General features: G+C 35.0%; 1 protein-coding gene across 3 annotated transcripts in view; it reads right to left on the bottom strand.

Moving 5' to 3' along the window:
- LOC118192955 (uncharacterized) overlaps positions 1-23,180 on the bottom strand; it is a 312,399-nt gene that overhangs the window by 48,609 nt on the left and 240,610 nt on the right. For all 3 annotated transcript variants that reach the window (XM_085812879.1, XM_035363975.2, XM_035363976.2), the window contains exons 2-4: positions 18,626-18,726; positions 4,691-4,869; positions 1,566-1,702 (exon numbers count right to left, since the gene is read on the bottom strand). In XM_085812879.1, the coding sequence (XP_085669005.1) occupies positions 1,566-1,702; positions 4,691-4,869; positions 18,626-18,726 (417 nt within the window). The remainder of the gene's footprint in view (positions 1-1,565; positions 1,703-4,690; positions 4,870-18,625; positions 18,727-23,180) is intronic.

The raw sequence follows: 23,180 nt of genomic DNA, 5'->3' as shown, positions 1-23,180 counted from the left end.
CAAATTATTTAGTCAAATTATTCTGTTCAAATGATAAGTCCGTTTCAAGTAATATATATATATAGATGATATTAATGCAATGATATATGACATTGATGTATTCTTATGTATAAAGTAACATAAAAGTCTAGAGTAGCGAAGATTGCTGCAAAAGTAAAAATACAGGGGCAAGTCTCGCTTATTTAGCGAGATATTGTCAAAAGCTGCAATGGTTTCGGCGAATATTTTTTGTTGCCAAATTTGGCGAAAAATCATCGAAAGTCGCCAAACTTGGCGACATTTTGGTTTGACCCTATATAATTGTAATGAATAGTGTAATTTACTAACTGTAATTTATGTTCTGTGTAACTGTAACCGCATTCGGATCTCATATGCCTTCCAGTAATTTCGATAAGCAGAAATTACTAGAAATATCTCGGCGGCCAGGCGAAAATTGTATAAAACCGCAGAGAGTATCTACTCTCAGTTAGTTCAGCTTAAGTTAGGAGTATTGAGATATCTCTGAGTTAGCATGGCTCCTTTAGGTGCGCTTTGCATTGCTTTGCGTTTAACGTTCTTAGTAGTTTGAAATGTTGTTGCACTACTTATTGCACGTTGTGATAATGTAAAGAGTTCTCCATTCAAGAACTCCATAATGAAAACCTACACTCTTATTCTAACCTCTTTGCAAAACTTACCTTCTCAGCCCCTACTATTCTCGTACATTAATTTGTAATGATCTTCTTAAGTATTTACTTACGTATTTATGTTCCATTTACTTACATATTTACTTAGGTATTATATATTTATATATTTAATTTATTTTTAAAATTTTATTATATAATTCTCAAAATTCTAATACTATATTGACTTCATATACAACAATATTGTATTTAGGCATTTTCTAATTCTAAATTTTTAATTTTTATTTATTATACCTATTTATGTATATATATTTTTTCTTGATATTTAATTTTTATTATGTAATTATCAAAATTCTAAAACTTTATTGAATTTTATATATAACAACCCAGTTGGTAGATGAATCCGTCACTGGCATAAAGACTGAATGTCTTAAAGACGCTGCAGCTGCTCATCTTATAAGGTATTTCTCCCACTTCCCTACCGAGCTTTCGTGGTGTAGTGGTTTTGCACACTGGGACGGTATTTCCAGAGGTCAGTGGTTCGATTCCCGGCGAAGGCGGTTGCATATTTTTCCTATTTCCTGCTTCCAATTAGCCTAATGACTCTACAATCTGATGGTAAATAAATAAATGTGAAGAGCTGTACGACTATTTGTGAAACGTTCCAGAACTCTGAAATTTTTATTTTGATAAAATAAATTTTACCAACATAGTTTCGGACCTGATTGCATTCGATCTATTACGAACCCGTACGCGTACAACAGTATACTAAACACAATATACTATAATTTGAATTATACTACTTTTAAAACTCAAAACAAATATTTAACCATTTTGTCTCCATAAAATGTACTTAGACATTTCAGCCGTATTGAATTGTAGTACTGTGTGGGTCAATCAACATTAAATACTCCAATAGGACTGAATGCTTTATATTCTTACCGTGTTTGAAAAATTATCGCAAAAACCCTTCCCTGAGCAAAGCACTTGGTCTTTATTCTTGGAGCACTCATGTTCTTGTACCTTTATTTGTAAGCTCCATATGATGTCACATCCAGTCTCTTCTAGTACCAGGCGCACTGGAAATGAATTAAAATATATTTTAATTAGCATTACATCACCTAATGCAAAGCAAATATTCATAACTCAAACAATAACCGAATGGGTATCGTGATTAATTAATTTATTCTTCTATTAAGAATGAAAGGGTTAAACTTTATCTTTTGTATCGTAGATAATAGTAGCTTAGCACGTATGCTATTTATAATCTTAAGTAGCCTCTTAAGTAAAACATATTTCTACTTTCTTGTTTTTGTTGTTTTCTTTCTATTTATTTATTTATTTATTGGTATCATGAATTATAAAACGCTACAAAATTTTTCTCAATACTTTCATTATGCATTTAGTTGCTGAAATTATTCAGCCTTATTTTAATTGTTCCTTGTAAATTAATTTTGTATCATTATGCTTTTGGAGTTGGCTGAACCTTCCTCTCATATTAAAAAATTCATTTTAATTCGAGTTAGAAATATACAAATTAAATTTAATTTAATTATTTGAATAGAAAAAGATTCAATGTCAAAAACGAAATAAAATTAAAAATATTACTTTTATGTGTAAAATTTAAATGGTAATAAATTATGCATATCATTCAAAGTAAATCAAAAATATAATTGCATTTCTTACAGGCGTAATGAAATTCAGTGAATGAAAATAATGAAATCCGATAAAAATCCTGCAGTTATTCCGGACTTTTACAAGCATTCATTTTAACCAACTGTTACTGTTTCGGTTCTGGAAATTTTGAAGGATCTTTATGCTAATTAAAGGAAGCTGAAATGCTGCTAGTTTTATCATTTGTTATTTTAGCAAGGATGATTAATATCAATAACCCATTAGCGATGGAAATATAAAAATAGAGATTGATATCGTATCATTATATATGCATTTCTCACTAACATCAATACATTTTTAAAAATGGTATTTTAGAGCAGGGATTTCCGGTCTAGGTTAACCTGACGGCCAGCAAATTTGAAGTAGTATTTACAAAAAGGTGCGATACAAAAGGTTCGAAATGGCTTTCGTATTTAAGTGACGAGCATGAGCCTTTGAACGTGTATACGATATAATCATAAGGTTACTTTACAAGAGAAATACAAGGCATTTATAAACGAATGGTGCAGTTTTAAAAATTAATAATAAATTGATGTATTACTTTACCTGTGGTAAAACCTACACTGGAAACATTGGCAACTGTCCAAGTTTCTCATACTTACTGCTCAGCCGCAGCTTCAATTTCCAAGATGGCGCCGCAACAGGAAAAGGGTTTCTGTGTGTTCTGTGTTCCGTTTTGAAACGTCCAGACCTGTGGTTTCGCCACCCAGCCTCCATAGTGGTTAAGAGAGCCTAATGCGGTGCCAAAGGGCCCGGGTTTGAAATCCCGGAGAAAGTTTAGAATCCCGGAACTGTTCGTCCCTTCACCCTCGGGGATTGACTTAGGCGAAAGTCTGGGAAGTACTGGTTAGGATCTGTACCTAGACAGTCTCAACCACAGGGAGCATATAATTTGACTTCCCAGGACTAGTACCCGAGTATTGTACTCAGGTTAGTTCAGGCTTGGCAGGGACCGTAGTGGTACTGTAGTGTCTGTTTCTTCGGTTCTGGTGGAGCTACATTGGAGATCGTCGACCAAGTTCCCGGGGGTTTGACCCGATTCCGTTCTCGTGACGGGGACTGACAGAGTGATCAGATCGCACTTTACGATGTACGTTTAGCCGATGGAGTGGTGCCCAGAGGCAAAATTACTAAGTTGTATTCATATCTAAGATTTGTTCTGCTCAATGCTTTGTATAAAGCCGGGCGAGGTCTACGGTAGTTGCGCCCGCGAGGACGAGATCCCCTACACCATAGATATCCAAACTCCGTATGGGTTTGCAAATCGGACCCGGTTCGGGGATTTTATGTTTGTCTGCTGCGTCTGTTCATCCCTTCATATGAGGCATTGGTGGTCGCCTTTTAGGTGTCTCGACAATAAAATGGTGACCATTTCGGGCCTTACGTGTGGCCATAGCCAAACAGGCAAATATCCATCATTAGGGGAACAATATCTGTAGTTTTAGTTAAGCGTGAGTTTCTTGCACGTTTTCTGTCCGTTGTCTCGCGAAAAAGCGCACGGCCATTTTTCTTCGAACAAGAAACAGTAATCGTTGGTTCATTTTTAGACGTGTTGAAAACCTGGTTGTTACTGTAGCTGAACAACAATCATGATGATTACATTTTGCAAATGGACGATGCTCCGCCCGATTTTCACAGCAATGTAAGAGAGCATCTTAATACTTTTCTTCACCAAACCTGGACTAGTAGTGCTACAACAGCAGACAGCAACCCCCCCCGTTCGCCAGATTTAGCACCATACGATTTCTTTCTTTGGGGATTTGTTAATAACCGAGTTTGTGTACCGCCAATGCCCGTGTCCCTCGAAGAAGTATGTGATCGGATAAAGCATGCACTGAAGACCGTCATGGCAGACATGCTATATCGAATATGATAAGAATTTGACTACCGTGTGTAGATGAATGTCGTGTGACCAAGTGTGCACATTTTGAAGGACTGTTATTAATACGTCACAAACTTGATAAGTTTACGCTGATTGCCCACATAAAGTAATGCATCGATTTATTATTAATTTTTAAAACCGAACCATTCATTTATAAACGCCTATTCAAACCATAAACACCGATTAAACTTTCCCTAAGAATACGATATATAGAACCTGTTCTGGCTTAATTTAATCATTTCGTTGCTAACAATTATGTCTATAATTTCCTTTTGTGTTTATGATACTGAGGAGAAGGTCTTTAAAATGTACACTACAAAAGTACTGTCTGAATAAATGAAATGTTATAATTATTATTTACCTAGTCTTGAAACCTTATTTCTTTTTCAGAAAATATTTGTTATTATTTGTTGTAACTTCTTAGAATTATAAAATATCGTTACTGATGAATTAAATGGTATTTTAGAAATCGATAAATATGGGATTATTAAATATTTAGAAAAATGCTTACCAACAATGTTTCTTTCTCCAGGCTCCAATGTAATTTCGTTCAGTGTCACATTTTTGGAATCTGTGTTGGTTAACACATTCTCTGTTTCATATTCACAAGCTTGAGAACCTGGTAGATTCTTCACTACCATAAGTTGGGTGCTTTTATTTCCAGCCATTTCTTCGTAATCCACAAATAATCTGAAATATTTTTCTTTGTTTTATTAGTGTTTCTATTAATAAAAAATGCTTACAGAGGCTCTTCGTACAATTTTTAAACGAGTTTCATTGCATTTACATAAATATTTTACCTAAAATACACTCACTTCCGAAAGTTAAGCGCGAAAATGTAAAATGCAAACAAAAAATCAATGAATACTGCTTTGATTGACACAAAATTCGGTAGGAAAGTAGAATATAAGTGTATGCATAAAACAAAATCAATAATTATACAGAAATGAAAACAATATTAAATTTTTGTAGGTTATCAGATAATGACATACTGGAGACTTAAACAGAATTATGTATAAAGTGAAAATAAACAGCATAAAATGAAAAAAAGGACATTAATAGAGTATGTGATCCCCCTCATCTGTATACATAGTTTACACCTTGTGACCATACTTTCAATTAGGTGGTCAACCACTGCAAAATTAAGCAATTGCCATTCTTCTTGTAGAGCAGTTTCCAGCTCAATAAGAGTGGCTGGAGGTGGGAAACATGAAGATACAGCACGGCCGAGAGCATTCCAAAGATTTTCAATGGGATCAAGGTCGGGCGAATATGCTGGCCAAGACATACGCGTAATCCTTTCACTCTCCAGGTAGTCATCGACGATGTCAGCTCTACGGGCACGTGCGGTTATCGTCCATTAAAACAAACGTAGGGCCAACTGCTGCAGCGTACAATCTCACAATGGGTTCTAGAACTTCATCTCGATACCGGACAGCCGTCAAAGAATCCCGTTTAAAGATGTGCAGGTCGGTACGGTATCCTGATGAAATCCCTGCCCACAACATAATGCTTCCGCCTCGGAATGCGTAATGTTCGGTGATGTTTTGGACTGATTGCGTGTTCTTTGTTCACGCCATATCCTTATACGCTTGTCATATGGCTCCAGAGCAAATCTTGACTCATCAGTAAACATGACATTGCCCCAGTCAAACACATTCCAATTCACATGTTCCCGGCACCACTGTAACCGTGCCCTCTTGATTGGACGAAAAGAGGAACACAAACTCGGAGTACAAGGGCGTACAGCCCACCCATATGTAATCTTCGGCGTACATTAGCTGCAGATATCGCCTTACCAATGGACGTTGTAACCATAGATATCACACGTGTGGAGGTCGCTATGCGATTCCGCTTGGCTACAATAGCAATATATCGATCTTCCGCGGGGGTTGTAACCCTTGGGTGACCGGCTACGGGCCTTCGGACACATGTCTGTGTGGTTTCGAATTGTTTCCATAAACGTGAAATTACAGAATGATGAACGCCGAAGAAAAGAGCAACATCGGTGATCGACTGTCCTGCTTCAATGCGCCCCACAGCACGCCAGCGCTCAATCTTCCATTCATTTTCTGGAAGCCATAGAAATACGTATTTCTATGAATAGAAGGTGGTATGAAAACAAATTTTACGAAAGTTTTATACACCTTCTATTAGTACTTACTATCAACTTCTGTAACCCTTCATAAAGCTGGCTTCTTATAAGACTGCCGTTTTTGCATATTTCTTGACATGAAAGCGCGATTGGCTGTTACCTAACATATTTGCATACTTCCATCTACCTCTGCAGCGAATTGCATCCTCTTCAATTCTGGATTGAATTCCGGAAATTAGCATTTTCCTCTCCGTGCTTAAGTTTTGGAAGTGGGTGTATTTTTGTGTTTGAAATGTTCCGTTTGATAACTCGTATTCTTCACTATCTTTTCACACCGTAATTTCACCGTTAATAAAGCGTTTTTTAGTATTGAATGAGATATTTTAACCCAATTCCTCTCAGACATCTTTTCAAAGTCCAAGGAGGATTAAAAGTCGACATCTGGGCATTCCGCTTTTTAAAAGTACAAAACTTCAAAAATCTCTCGTGATACATCAGGCAATTTTATAAGGGTATGAGCGAAGGGTTATGACATTGATACACGCTTCTTGTTCCATTTTTTCCAGGACATTAACAGTGAATGTTTGACGTGTGGCTACTAGTTTTGTCTAATTAAGTTCTACTGATTGATGGCACTGTATTTGATGTTATTTCGTATTTCAAAATTGGGTATAAAATATATTCCTTATAATATGCCAAGTTAACCTTAACAGTTTTCTGCACTGTATTTAATATATTTTTTGTCATTATATTAAAAACCAGCAACAATCATACATGCCTTTGAAAACATTCCTTTAGGTTCTTTGAACAAATTTCTAAGATTTTTTCTTCTTTTATTGCGTCATTTAAATATACCCAAGATTCATCTACTGTGCTAATATTTTTCCATTTTTGTCTGAATAATAGTTTCTCATAGAGAATTCTGCAGCGCGTTTTACTTTTGGCGATATGTCGAGAAGAAAGAAGATTCACATTACGGTTTTTCGACTTTTTAAGATTGAAATCAGCATTAATCACTTTGTTTACAGTTGACACTGAGTATTTGAATGGTAAAGCAACTGTACTTTGACTTCGAAGATTTTCATTTAAAGTTCTTATATTTGCAACATTCGGAACATTCCGGGTTTTCCTTAGGGATATACACTCATGTCCATAAATTAAGGATAATTCGGAGTCACGCGGAAATCGAATTCTAAAATAAATATATCACCTGCAAAATCACTACACACATCTTCAAGAATCATATGCAAATTTCAGGAAGTAACCAGATGACACAGATAGTACGTCACAATGACGAGAGTGTAAGAGAGTGATATATAAGGAATACAGGCAAAGAAGTAAAATTGTTCGCATGCGCTTTATAAGCATTTCAGTGCAATAACCGAATAGTTATGACACAAAGGACGCATTTGGATGATTTTTTACGTGGTAGAATTATCGGCCGTCTGGAATGTGGGCGTACCCAACTGGAAGTATCAGACGAACTTGGAATTGCCTACAGTGTCATCTCCAGGCTTTGGCAACGATTCCAAGATGATGGTAATGTGAGTAGACGTTACAGCACAGGTCACCCCAGAGTTAGAACGCCGAATGAGGACCGGTATTTGGCAGTTACTGCCAAAAGAAACAGGCGGAGCACAGCCTCAGACCTGTCTCGTCAGCTCTCTTCAGCCACTGGTACGACAATTTCGAGGCAGACCGTGTACAGATGCTTAGGGCAGATTGGTCTATATGTTCGTAGACCTGTCAGATGCGTTCCACTTATTGCAACTCACTGTCACCTGAGGTTAGCCTGGAGTAGGGAGCATGCATTGTGGACACGGCAACAGTGGGCTTGTGTGATGTTTTCCGACGAGTCCAGGTTTAGCTTACAGTCTGATTCTCGTCGGACTTTCATATGGAGAGCTCCAGGTACCCGTTACCACCAAGAAAACATCATTGAACGACACCGTTACGGTGGTGCAGGAGTGCTCGTTTGGGGTGGAATTATTCTGGGTTCCAGAACTGACCTGCATATTCAAATTGGAACCATGACAAGCCAAATCTATCGGGACGTCATTCTGGATCAACATGTACGTTTGTTTCAGGGCGCTATGGGCGCACAATTTGTGTTTATGGATGACAACTCCCCTCTTCACCGTGCAAACATCGTAAGCGAATGCCTTCATTCGGAGGATATCACCCGTATGGACTAGCCAGCATTCTCACCGGACTTGAATCCGGTAGAGCACGTGTGGGATATGCTTGGCCGACGAGTTGCAGCCCGTCAACCTCCTCCTACATGTCTACCGGAACTTCGGAGATCATTGCTTTTTGAGTGGTATAATATCCCCCAAGATCAGATCGATAATTTGATACTCAGCATGCCTAGGCGTTGTACGGACTGTATTGCATCATCTGGGAGACACACAATGTATTAACAATCATACCAACCATGTAATATTGTTTTTTTGTAAATAGGGTTTTTTGTAATTTGCTCCAGGGAGAAAAAATCGCTAATTTTTTAATAATATCAAACATATAGCATCTTTTTTTGCTCTTTACCTTTTGTTTAATAAATAATCTTTACAAATAAGTCAAATTTGTTTTGCTTCTAACTATTCCTTTGCCTAATTTTGCATTATCCTTAATTTATTGACATGACTGTATTTTAAGCAATTGTCTCCTTTGTAGCCAAACTTTCATGTTTTTTCTTTCTTATTGTGGGATGGCATCGTTCATTATAATCGGATGACGCGACAAGCTGTGAGAATAAATCTTTCACTTTCTCGATGATGGAAGTCAGACGATTCCGCCGTTAAGGCGATGACGCGACTGAAAGATGTTTGAATATAAAAGACGATTCCTTCTCTTCATTTGTAAATAATCTCACCTATTTCCTACGTATGTAATTACTTTGTAGTTTGTAGCAACTATTCATGCTTCATTAAATATTCAAGTTTTACATAAATCGGACTAGTTTATTAGCCCCTAGACAGCCACCTAAGAAGTAAGTTTACAAACATCATATTCCTAGACAGTAAGTACCGATTCTACATTATTGACAATATTATATATATTTGCTTTAGATACTGAAAAATGAGGACATCCACAGCATTATTTAATAATTAAATACGAATAATTTTGTTCGAAAAGTACGCAAACACAGCATTCCATCTATTTCTTCTTTATGAGCGCCATTTTGCATGAAAACAAAATTATCAGATAGCGGATAATAATCTACAATTTCAAAAATATCGTTTCAATTAAAATTTCCAAGCAGATGATTTTTTATAGCAAAACAAATTCATCTAAAAATGTGCAAACAGTCTCTGTGCAAAGATACTTATACAAAAAAATTTTGGACGACACAACTTTAAATAAAATTTGTTTCATCTATGGTTAAAGAAGAATTTATTTCTTCACAATGTTAAAATGCAGTTACTTAATTTCCTTATTTTTTTTTCCTTTCTGACAAAAGTAATTAATTATAAACTGCAAAATATTTAAATGAAGTTAAAAAATTGGGAGAATACGTTTTTTTTCTAGAAAGGATGCAAATACTTAAGTAAATAATAAAGATGAAATAAAGTAAGGCATAATTGGAGATAATAAATAAAAAAATTATGCAACTGTAGGAAACCTAAATAAGGAATCCGAAAGGACTAAGATTTTAACGATCTCCTAGAAGGACTTTTTTTTATAATTTAATATGGTTTATAAGTAGAGATAATCAACCGAGCTGGCTCCCGTGGAATAGCAGAAAGTTATGCAACACACTAAATAAGGGATTCTGAACCGGGTAAATTATGAAATTCAGGGAAGAATATGATCAGCCTTTTAGTTACCTATTAAATATTTAATTTTAGTTTATGAATATAAAAAATTACTTTTGTTTAAATTCTGGTATTTTTCATCATTTTATGTACTTTTTCTTTATTAATTTACAAAATACATAAAAGTTATCTAAATTTAAATAAATTTATATGTATTTTTCGAGTTTTGGAAAGAAGAGAGGTGAAATGATCGTCTAAAAATGGTGAAAAGGGTGTATGGGGCAACAAAGAATGAAAAACACTGTAATAGATGAATATACATTTAGATTAGCATAACCGCATTCTATAAAAATATTTAATGTTTTTATTAGATGTGTCGTGAATTAAATACATTTTTATTTAAACCAATCCGACTAAAATGCAAGAAAATAACTATCTTAAGAACTGCATCTGTTGTTTTTAAATAGCTTAATTTGTTAATCAATCATAAACAAATTAAATATGAAAGCTAAATATCTTACATTTTACTGAATGGCAACAGACTCGAATGAAAAGTTAAACAAATCATTTAAGGTAGATGACGCACAACCGCGTTTCGAGATTAAGAACCCTTTTGTGCTAATAAAGTTCAGTAATAGTAGAAAAAATAAATAAAAGCAAACAAAAAATTCTGAAAGCTTTCAGATTTTACATTACGGCCAAAGGCACTTTTTTAACGTTTCGTGTGCCGCCGTTATTTAGTAAAAATCACGTTTTTCGCACTTGAACCACAAAATTCAGTTCAACAGGAATATGGCAAAATAATTTTAAAATGAGCATATTTTCAGAATTTCTGATACACAGTCTCGCGAGCTGGTAATAAAAATGCTTTTTTTTTTTTTTTTTTTTTTTTTTTTTTTTTTTCTACAGTATTGCCATTGCTCGCTTTTAAATTGTTGAATTTGTTAAAGTATTACAAAATATAAAATAGGTGATAAAACAAATTTCAAATTCCAAATTAGGGCCTTCCAGATGCCCATATTTAGTGGAAGATTATATTATTCAAAATTGGATGGTTCTAGGAACCGTTGTTTTATCACAATGCGAGAAACATGCATACATTTACGCAGATTCTTCATTATTTTGTTTCTTTAAATATACCACAAGGCGGTTATATTTGGTGGCAACAGTTTGAAAAGTGAACCGACACTTATAGTGAACCAACTCAAAATGCCAAAACGAAATTTATAACCCTTCTGGGCTTATAATAGTAGAAATAATAAGAAAAATAAAATCATAATAAGAAAATGATTAAGAATAATACTAGTAGAAAAATAAATAAACACCCAAATAAAAGTAAAAATACGTATCCTCTGTAAAGAATTTATTTGAGTACATGTTTCTCGTTTAACATTTCAAGCGTTAGCTAAGTTTTTTGCAATTTACATCTTAACCTTACAATAAATAGTCATATCATAAATTATGAAAGGTAAAATTAAAATGTTTTCTTCTCTTAAGAGAAGCAAATAAGTACTAATAACAAATTTCAGAGACATTTAAAAATATACCCTACGTATCCAAAAGCTGATATGACCTTCATACCGATTAATCGATATCAGCAAGAGAAATCGAAAGTGAAGATTTACTGTTTGCCATTCAAAGGCAGTATAAAGAGAGTGATAAATTCTCGAGAAAGTCCATAGGGCTTTGATTGGTCACAAGTGCCAGAGTTTGGGATCGAATTTTAGCGAATAATCTCCCGAGGGAACCTGTGATGTAATTTCTTGTTTCTGAACGTATGACAATGTATGTGGGTGTTGTGCACTATGATCAATTAATTACAATTATAACACACATTTTTTATTCCTTTGCCAATTACGAAATGAATTAATGTAATTATTCTATTAACATTACTTACTTATTTGTTTTCAAATGCTTCGCTTCCGCCATCAACACATCTGTGTTATAGAATTAAAACTGTAACACAATGACGAACTTCAAAGGTTTACATTGCTAACATCCTATATGCTGTAGATGAGACTTAGATACGATCCACTAAGGATATACTGGGATGTGACATTAAGCACTCGGGAGACGAGTTTAGGAGGAAACTAAGATATTACGGGATGTCACGAGGATGTAGTAGGATTTTAAATCCTAAATAACATCCCATACGCTGCCGAAGAGACCTATATAGGATGTTCTGAGGATATACTGGTATGTGTTTAGGAGGTTAGTGGATATCCCGGAATTTCCTGAGGATGTAGTAAGAAGGAGTCCAGATCCTGATAACATCCTGTACGCTGTCGATGGGACTTAGGATGTCCTGAGGATATACTAGGATGTGACAATAAGCACTCGGGATGATGTGTTTAGGAGATTCGGAGATATTTCGAGATGTCATGAGGATGTGCGCTTATCCCGCGAGCTACATCCTCAGGATACCACGAGGATGCTTTTGTGCTACGTGGATATATGCATTGGTTCACTACACCGATCCGAAAGCAAATAATGGATCATTTTCCAAAATATTTTAAAAATTCATTGATGAATCTCACAGAAAGAGTGATTAGCGTTGTCACATATCGCAAGAGATGATAATGGTAACTTTAGTCTAAAAAAAAATCTAAAAGTTTTCAGATTTTATATTAGTTTCAAAGACGCATATTTTTCGCGGGAGTTTCAAAAGGGGATTTGAAAAGTCATACAGACATTCAAAGTCATTCGACGATTCAAAGTCATTCGACGCAAAATACTGTTAGACATTGTAACGTCTTTTCATTGCTACGCTACCAACATAATAAAAAACTAAAACCAAAGGCGGGACAAACAGCCCTTAGAGAGCCATGGCCCGCAAAGCCCTGATATCTGCTTTCTAGACCGTGGGCCTCGGAGTGCTTGTATATATTGCCTTGACAAGTGTTCAGCTTGTAGCAAGACCACCAGTGTTTAGACCCCAAACGAACTTCGTACTAATTTTATTCACCCTCTCACTGGATGAAAGGCTACCCGGCCTGGGGATCGAACCCTCGGACCTGTGGTGCTGCTACGTCACGCGCTAGCCACTGCGCCACCGGACTTGTACCAATATAATACGAGTAGGAAATGTAAAAAAAACTGACCCATAAAAATATCCGTGCTTGGATGATATACGCGATGTTAATGTTAATGGAACGTTTTGAAATTGTTGAGTTTGTTTGTTTGGACAGTTTTAAAATCATATTTTGAATACCACTAAAAGTATTCAAATGAAAACTTCTCAGTTTCAAGCTACTTAGACTAACATGCGTCCTTAAAAGGAAGCATGTTAGTCTAAGTAGCCTGAAAGTCGTAGTAAGTTAGTAAAAGATGAATATTCGGATGCTTAAAAAGAAACTTTCGGTTCACAGCGTAGAAAAAAAAAAGAGCCAAAACTCTCCTTCTAATGACCAGAGAGACAAAATAAAGTATATCTGGTAAGCTAAATTCAAAACTATAAATGAAAGCAATAAAACATTTTTGAAAAATTTCATCAAACTTTAACAATTAGAACCCAATCGTATACATTAAAAGACGGAATTGTTCCTAGCTGTATCAGAGAGAAGAGTCTGGAATATTATTTCTCTTTCTAGGAGACAAAGCCTGTAGGCTAGTTTGTACTCGCAAATTTGAGTCATGAATTTTGCTTCATTTCCACATTTATTAATATCTTAACAGAATTAAAGTTAATGCAATTTCTGGGTCCTTACAGACTACCCTAAATAAAAATTACAACACTTATTTTAAACCTCTTTTCAAACATGGAAGGGAGGTGTTAATCTCTACCATACAAGGGGAGATTGATTCTTTGGAAAGAACCCTAAGCAAAGCTCTTCGGATTATCACAGGAGTGGTGTAAACTACCCAATTACAGCTATGCAAAGCTATTCTTCCAACCCACCAATTGCTACTGAAATCAAGAAACATGCAGTTGGTACATTCGTTAAAACGAAAGCATCGCATAGAGCACAATGGATGAACGAATGCAAACCAAGTACCATGAAAATCCAACTCTCTCTCCTAAAGGCTAGTGAGAAATTATTACAAGAAACAGATGAAAACAAACGAATGAATTGTGACAAAGTCATGGTTAATCCTGTTGAATATATTGATATCAAATAGCAGCCAGATATTAATGACATTGGAAAAGAAAAACATTCCTGATGCAATATTAAAATTAAACATATTATGCATGTTATATGAATAATACCTAGAACCTGAATGTACTAAAGTAAAATTCAAGACAACACTGCAGCTTGTGTATACAGTAAACATTTCTCCCAACAATGTAATCCTGTGGCCCATGTCGAATTTTGATGCAGAGATCCTTGAAATCTCACTAGCTCTGGAAAACGTCAAGATAGAGGTTTCTCTTGTAAGGTTCCAACCCAGAATTTACAGCTAAATGTGTGGAACCTTGAGAACTGGTAGGCTAATAATCACTTAGTTCAGAAAGATAGAAATGTAAAAGTACGAAGGGTTAATTACCCTTCTTACGTTTACGTTTAAAATAAATACGTTACGTTACGCTCAATAAATACGTTACGTTCACGTTACGCTCAAAATAAAGTTAATAGATGGTCCTCTCTCAGGACGTACAGAAAATCTTCTACTTGCGCTTGAACTTAAGAATGACTTATAGAACTTAACTAAACGAAAGAGATATAGCCGAAGCTATCAAAATTCTACAGGAGTTGACCCCTTAATGTTAGCTAAACGGCGAAACTATCAAGGGCCTAAAGTACGGCCGAGCGTAGAAAGAATTAAGGGAGACTATAGCCTACAAGGCGAACGCGCTCTGGTCAGAATCTCTGGCTCTCTAAGTCAATAGAAGTTCAACTGTAAATACTGTCTCCTCCTTCATTTGCATTTAACTGCGATTCTGAAAACACGTTCTGGCAGGAAATGTATAAGCTGAAATTAGAAGTGACAGGAAAGTGGCTTTAACTAAAAATTAACTGTTAAAAACTTACGAAACCCTTACACTCTAAAGCAGTTATTCGATTCCAAAGCAACCATCCAGGCTGTAGTTATAAATAATGACACAGTTACCCAGATTATCTCAGAAATAAGACAAACCTTGAACTTTCTTTATAAATACAGCAAAATAATCGTTGAATGGATCCTTTCACATGTAGGCATCGACCATAACGAAAAGGCAGACTCACTAGCCAAGAGAAGAACACATGAGCCACAAGACATCAAACCACTTCCTTCAGAGTCACTTAAAAAGCATATTTTGGGGAAATTAATGGATACTCTTAAATCTGAGCATACAGCAAAATCAACAGGTAAATCCGGGACTAACATTCAAGACACATGGAAAACATTTTGTCAAAAACCACGTAAAGAGGCTGTGGCAAAATTCAGACTGCAAACAGGCCACAATTGCACGGCCCATCATCTTAATAAAATTGCCATCCCTCCATCTAGTATATGCCAAATTTGAAATTCGGGCATCATGAGTGTAGAGCATTTTCTTATGTGCCCATACCTAGATAAAGAGCCTCAGAAACGTGATGAGATAAGTAAACTATACTGGAATGCCACAGCGTTCATAAACTCCTTGTAAACCATATCTCTTATGTTCCTTTCCTTTGTTGTTTAAATTTTTAGCTTTCTACTTTTGTTCCCATGTTCATTTATCTTGTTCCTTGCTTTAAATATTTGTTCCCTTTTTATTATATATCATTGTTCTTGTGTGATACATGAGCTGTTATATATGTTTGGATTGATCTTCACAATAAAGCCATAATTAGCCCAGAAATTAACAACATTAATTTCTGGGTCTCTTCCGTTCTACAAAATGTCGGCACCAACGGTAAAACTCGAGTCGGTAAGATAATATCGGGACTAGTTAATATATTTAAAATCTTCTATCACGGAATATTTAACAGGATAAATATTTAACTGCAGCTTAGAAGCGAGCCAAAGGAAACGACTGACATTCGTAACGTTATTTTGTATTCTTACGAAGTATAAAATATCTTAGAATTTTTATCTTCACGGAAATTTAAATTTCGTTATATGACATTCTATCCAATAACTTTCATCGCAGGACACTGCAAATGAGCCTCTCACATAAATTTACGCTGTGCTAGATGACTCGTTATAGTCATTAACTTAATAAGAATAAAAAACACTAAACATTCGGTAATGATGCTTTCAAAATTTATTTCGTTGTAACATGAAGCCTGATTAAGCTGTTACGAGGCGTAGAACGGATAAAAAATTCGGGGAAATAGATGTCGGCTTAATATAGTGAAAATGAGAGTTAACCGAAGTGAAGCGAAGTGGTGTCGTTAAACTATGATTTAGCCTCCACCTTTTAACGTCGGCGTTAATGACTCCAGGCGCAGGAAGAAAAGAAATTTTGGTTCATTTTCGCCTGACTCTGAGTTGAATTGCATCATGTTCGTAGACACTTAATTACTGTATCTATGTAGTTTGAGTATGGTGTTGAGTAGAGTTGAGTTGTCCGTCATTTGCATGACAAAAATGAACTACTACTATTTCGCCATTAAGAAGATATTCAAATAAGAAGCGACTTTTTTTTTTTTTTTTGTTTGTCGCTCTTTCTTTGAGAAGACGTGAAGAATTAGAAATTCAAGAAACGAAAGAAATTAAATGAGCTCGTTTGCATTGCAAAGAAGAGACTTAAGAAATTGGTATTAGAAAAGGCGTGTTAGACGATTATTTTAAAATTTAAGACATCGAATAATTTTATGACTCGAACATCGGCCCTCCCGAACGCGCTGTGAAAATGCTTCCAATTAATTACGCGGAGCCGAACGGACGGTATACTGGATAGGGAAGTCTACTACTGGTACCGAATGGTACCGAAGGGCCAGTTTCCTCAAATCCCGGAGAAGGCATGTATGTTTATAAACTTATATTGTCTTTGAGGGCATAGGGGCACAGTATATGGCGAGCCGAATGTCTTCTCGAGAGGTTAGTGGTAGGGGAAGAGGAATAGGAGGCCCGAGAACCGTCCCCCCGGGGTGTTGTCCATCAAAATTGGGAGCGGACTGAGCGAAGTCGTACTGTCATATGTATGTTGCCAACGACAGGCCCAAGCTTGCTCTCCTTGACACGATGACACTCTTTGACACGTTCTAGCAGTTCTCTGATGATTCTGGGCTTGCTCTGATGTTACTATCAGACAAGCGGGACAAGTCACAGCAGCAAACAACAACGGGCAAGCGGAAAGGAGGGAGAAAATATATTATAATTTCATGTTTTTCCTTCAATAGGATTTTTGAGTAATTAAATAATTTTGCTATATAAAAAAGTATTAAAATGTACTTTTTTAAAAAATATTATAATAATTGTCACAAAAACGATCTAAATACTGGTGTATATTGTACTTTCATACTGAGTTTTATAAACACGCAAAATTCTTTTTTAATATTTTAAAGAGAATGTGTTTGTAATTGATGTGTTTATTTAAATATGGAATCAAAGACAAATGTTTTGGTTCTGATTGATATGTTTTAATTGCCTATATGTTATATGCATTTTTCTTCAATAAATGCTTAAAACCCTCTAAGCCGCAAGGCCGTATATATACGGCCTAGAATATTTTTTGTGATATCTGTAAGAACGTATATATACGTGCATATTAAAATATTTCAAAGAAATTAAGGCAATATATCAAAAGAAGACAAATCCAGCTATGAAATACCAGGAGAGTTTTTGCATTAAAATCAAAAAAATAATTTGTTCTCATAGTAGTTTTGGGAAATTTGTGCTTTCTTAGCGAAAGCCCTGGCCGCTCAGAGGGTTAAATTAAATACATGTTATATGCGAAAATATTTCTTTTTGATTTTTACTGCTATACTAATAATATAAGAATAATTTTAAAGGTACTTTTAAAAACATGGTTCCATAAGGGTTCTCTAACATTCTTTTTTAATATCGTGCATCTGGGCTGTAATCATTTGTCTTAGAAATGTTATTTAGATTGGGATGAAGTTGAAGCACTGAATAAATAGATGTTTCTCTGGAATTCATATTATAACTTTAAAATGTGCTGCTGTTTAACTAAATCTTATATCACGCGAGATATTTCTGTCTTGTTAGATGCTGACTTTAAATAGAAATTTCACAAACACTGTTCAGATTGCAAACAACGTGCGGGAAATCCATTAAAAATCAACCTAAACACGGGAACTGATTTCCTAGTTTACATTTTTTATAGAACTACACAAATCTTGGTTCTAAAATGCATCTATTTCATTCAAATTTGCTTTTTAGGAATTTAAATACATTTTTAATACTAAATACAGTAATAACATGTCATTTTGAAATTATATATCCATTTTTCATTTAATATTGTGACAGAAAAACATATGCTTTGAAAACGTAAATGCCTGTAAATACTGCAATATATTTGCAAGAATCTGTAGAAATATTCTTCAGATGAGCTCTGATTCTTTCGTATTATATTTTGTTATTGCAAAGTCATTCTATAATTTAATAATAAAGTGAATATTATTTTATGAATAAAATATCATTTATAACAAATGTTCAAAATCTCTTTCGATACTTAACGAGTTAAATAATTACTAAGCATAAAGATACAATCAATATTTCTTACCTTATTTCATCCGTATTCTGAATGACAAGAGATATTACAGACATATTTTCCTTGTGTTTCCCAGTTTTATTCACGCATTTTTCCCCAGAATAACAAGCGATCTGGAAACAAAAACATACTTTGAGTACATTAAGAAAGAATGCATTATGACATAGAAAATAGCATATGACAATATTTATGAGACGATACTTTCGAAATTCTTTTGCTAATTAAATTCATGACGCACTTTCTTGGAAAAGAAGTAAATTACGTTTAGTATTTTCGTTTGCGATGTTTTTTCGGTCTTTGGGTTCGTAGTAAATTTTTTTGATTTTTTTCCGCTAGATAATGTTTCGAATTTGTATGATATTTATACCTTAAAGCTTCACCTGATCGTATCGTTACGGAAAATGTTTTCGAGTTTCCATTATGTTTTATGTAATTACATCAAAGTATCGTTATTATAACATAACATATGCTGCCACCTCTGTTGTCTAGAAGAGTGTTTCTCCACCATTTTTACGTCACGGCATTTTACTCACACAATTTCACGGCCTATCTCACAAACACAAATAATATCACTACACATTATGCAAAATGTTTTTTCATACACGTAAACTGATTTTATTGATGTTTTTCCCAGAGAGCAGACTGTATGGAATTACAAATATGTGATAAATATCACCACCGACAACACAAGATATTATTAACACACGTAATTTCTAGTTTTTCGTAGATGCTGCTATATTATGTATATATTTTCTTTGGGGTACGATTCGCACAATCTTATGTAATTTTTAGCCAAAGGGCCAATTAGCCCAGAAGGGCTAATAATTTCGTTTTGGCATTTTGCATCGTTTCACTGTAAATGTCGGATCATTTTTCAAATTGTAGTCAGAAAATATTAGACTCCAGCTTTATATTTAAAGAGATTCAATAATAAAGAATCTGCATGAATGGATGTATGTTTCTGTCACTGTAAAACGATAAAGGTACCCAGAGACATCAAACTTTGAATACGTAATCCTGCACTCGAATATGGGCATCTGGTAGCCCAAATTTGAAATATGTTTTATTATCTATTTCATATTTTGTAATAATTTAACGAAATTTTGATTAACAAAGTCGACGATTTCAAAGCGAGCAATGGCAATACTGTACGAAAAAACAAAAACATTTTTATCTCCAGCGCGTGATACTGTGTATCAGAAATTCTAAAGATACAGTGGATGGACAAAAATATGGAAACACCTTGTGAAATGCATGTTTGAAAAAGAAAGATTGATTTTAATGAAATATGTAGGTGGCGCTGGCGTTTTTGACTACTGACGCCACCTATACAACTTCGTAAATGTGCTAAACAGTTCAGTTGTTGTCGGAGTACTGTTATGTGAGGTTGTCATTGCATTATGTCAGAGTTAACAGACTTCGAACGTGGGCAAATTGTTGGAGCACGTATGGTAGGTGCTTCCGTAAGCAAGGTAGCCGAGGTGTTTAGTGTTTCAAGAGGTACTGTATCAAAGATTTATTCCGCATATTTGAAAAGCGGAAAAACATCATCTGCTACATGCCTTCGTGGTGTAATGGTCAGCACACTCGGCGCGTATCTTGGTAACATCTTGATTTACAAATTTGTATATTTTGCTAAATATTATAAAATATCGATAAAAGCTGCGATATCTTATATTAAGAGTGGAGGAATATAGATAAATTAACTCACCCCAGTAAAACCCATAATTAATTTTAAAGTTGAATTACCGATGTTGAAAGCAACTGTAGAGAATTAAGATTATATATGACTCATCAAAATTACCTGTATCACCATCAGAAGTTTACCTGGGCTTAGTGGAGGAATAAACGGGACATGCTGCCCACAGCCAGTATTCAAACTCTCAATGTGCATTCATATTCTTAATTATCTGATTTCTATGCGAATAATCCGGTCTGAATACCATAAATATAGACAACATTTATTGAACAAAAAATTAAAGAATAAATTGCTTAATTTTAATAACAACTAATAAATAAAATCACTAAATGTGCTCGTGAGTTAGTTTTGTTTTGTCAAACATGAAAAAGAGCAGAGGTACTCAACGTAATGTTCAAATTAAAATTTATTCATAAATTCTATAAAATTTTTAATTATCGTAACTACGTTTGCAACATATATTTCTTATACGTTAATAGAAAAGAGAAATTAGTGTATATCGTACGTATTATGCCAGTTCTATAAATCGCAGTTTTAGCCCGGAAGGGCTAGAAAACTCAAAATGGCATTTTGTTTTTAAATGATTTCATGTATTGATGAGGTAATGATTGATGTATTGTATGCTTCATGTATTGATGAGGGTTGATTTGGTCGCTGCTGAATCAGCTTTCAGATTGTTGTCACCAAATATTATCTTCCTGTATTATATTTAAAAAAAAATTAAATAATGAAGAATCTGCATGAATATAGGTATGTTTCTCGTACTGTGAAAAAAAAAACAAAGGTACTTAGAGTAATCAAATTTTGAATAACATAGTCCTCTGCCCGAACATGGGCACCTGAAAGCCCGAATTTGGAATTTTTTTATTGCCAATTTAATATTTTATAAAATTTTAACGAAATTTTAATTAAAAAACTCAACAGTTTCAAAGCGAGCCGTGGCAGCACTGGAGGGAATAAGACATTTCTATCTCCAGCGCGCAAGACTGTCTATCAGAAATTCTAAAGATATGCTGTTTTTAAATATTTTTAACACAATGTGGCGTTAGCCAAAATGCGCCCGAAACGGATATATATGTGTGAATAAAAAAACGCCCATTTCGGCATAATATAAAATCTAAAAGCTTTTAAACCACCCGCTTTTTTGTTGTTGTTTGTTTATTTTTGTTCATTTGGTGGGAACAAAAAAGGATGCATTATTGTCTATGAAGTATAAGGAAGAATTATTTAAATATATAATTCGATTTCTTTTCGTCACTTTAACCTCAATTTTTTTTTTTTAAACAGCGGTTTTAAACGCTTAAACCTCATTTTTTTAAACAACGCAATTTTAGAAATTGAGTGCAAACTAACTGTTGACACTGACCGAAACAGAACGTACCAACATAAGCTTCTATTAAAATATTGCATTTATATCAAGAAATAATTTACAAAGAATAGGAAAATGAGTCCTTGAATTAAAAAAAAAGGCTGGCAAATTTGACTCATACGAAAATAATATAATATGCAGAAAATCATTTTTTTTCGAAATATATCTATAGAGAAACTTAGAAATTATTCTATTTCGGTTTCAAGATAGTCTGTCCGTATGTCTGCTGCCCAGACGCTTTATATCAACTACGCTTATCTTCCGTCTAGTCAAATATTGACTTTCATTGCTAGGTGGAGCACTTTGAAGCTGTGAAATATATATATATATATAATCTTACTTCAGAATATGACAATCTATCACTCTGAGATGTCGCCGCCTTTTATTACCTGCAGCTTCTCTAATAATCGCAGCTGTCGTTGTTCGACCAATGCCAATTAATATGTTATTAGGGCGTTGGTCCTTCTTAAGGGTGGAGCACGTGTTGTTCCCCATACCCTACGATTGGACATAACTTTGATACCACAGCCAGAACGATTGAAGCCTATCGCATCCCCAGTTAAATATTAGGATTCTTCGGAAATCAAGTTCAATATTTGCATTCCAGAAATAAGAAAGTTTACTACCCACAGGGAGTGATTTTAATTAAGCCGGCAGTGTGAAGTGCCTTAATGATTTCTTGAGAGACTCGTTAAGTCCTACCAATTATCCTTGAGCTAAGAGTCATTAGTCAGCGCTCTAGCGAATCGAAAAGATTCAATATTTTGAATAAATTACTTTAGGCTCGCAAATCATGAATTGGTGAGGGCTGATTACACAGTCATAGATTTCCATCAATTGGCCTTTTTATTAACGTTAGAAAAGTTGGTTTTGATTTCTACAGAGATTTTTAATAAGAACTAATAAGATCTGCGAATAGAAAGGATTTATCCTTAGAGTTAGTGATTAAATACACAGGACCACCATGTAAACAAATTACACGAAAATATTAAAGATTAAAATTTGGTTTGGTTTAGTTTATTTGACAAAGAACATAAGGGTTGTCTTCCTAAGAGTAGACACTTTTAAGTACGTCGAACCCGTCATGCCTGTTGAACACACTTTTAAGCCACCCAATCGGTATACTGGTTGACGTGCCAAAGGGTCCGGGTTCGAATCATGAAGAAGGCATGGGTGTTTGTAAGTGTATAGTGTTCGTGCGGCATGGCTGCACTCTAAATATGCGGCAAGCGGAAAGTCTCTAGAGAGGCTGATGGTAGGGGAAGAGGGCTGAGAGACCCTCGGACCCGTCCCCCGGGGTGCTCTCCAATAAAATTGGGGCGGAACCGAGCCAAATCGCATTGTCACCTGTAAAGTGATCAAGGCTGTTGCCAAAGACAGGCGTATCTTGCCCTCCTTGGCTCGAGGAATTTTGTGGGTTTAGGCTGACTATAGTAAATCAGACAAGTGAGCATCAATAAATAACAACAATATTATTTATTATGTTTATATCAGCAGAT

The sequence above is a fragment of the Stegodyphus dumicola genome, chromosome 3 (assembly GCF_044657685.1).
Source record: "Stegodyphus dumicola isolate Sdum_Otavi_A_Nest chromosome 3, ASM4465768v1".
NCBI classification, from domain to species: Eukaryota; Metazoa; Arthropoda; class Arachnida; order Araneae; family Eresidae; genus Stegodyphus; species Stegodyphus dumicola.
Note: the sequence above shows the minus strand (reverse complement) of the source record. Positions and strands in the feature narration are given on the sequence as shown.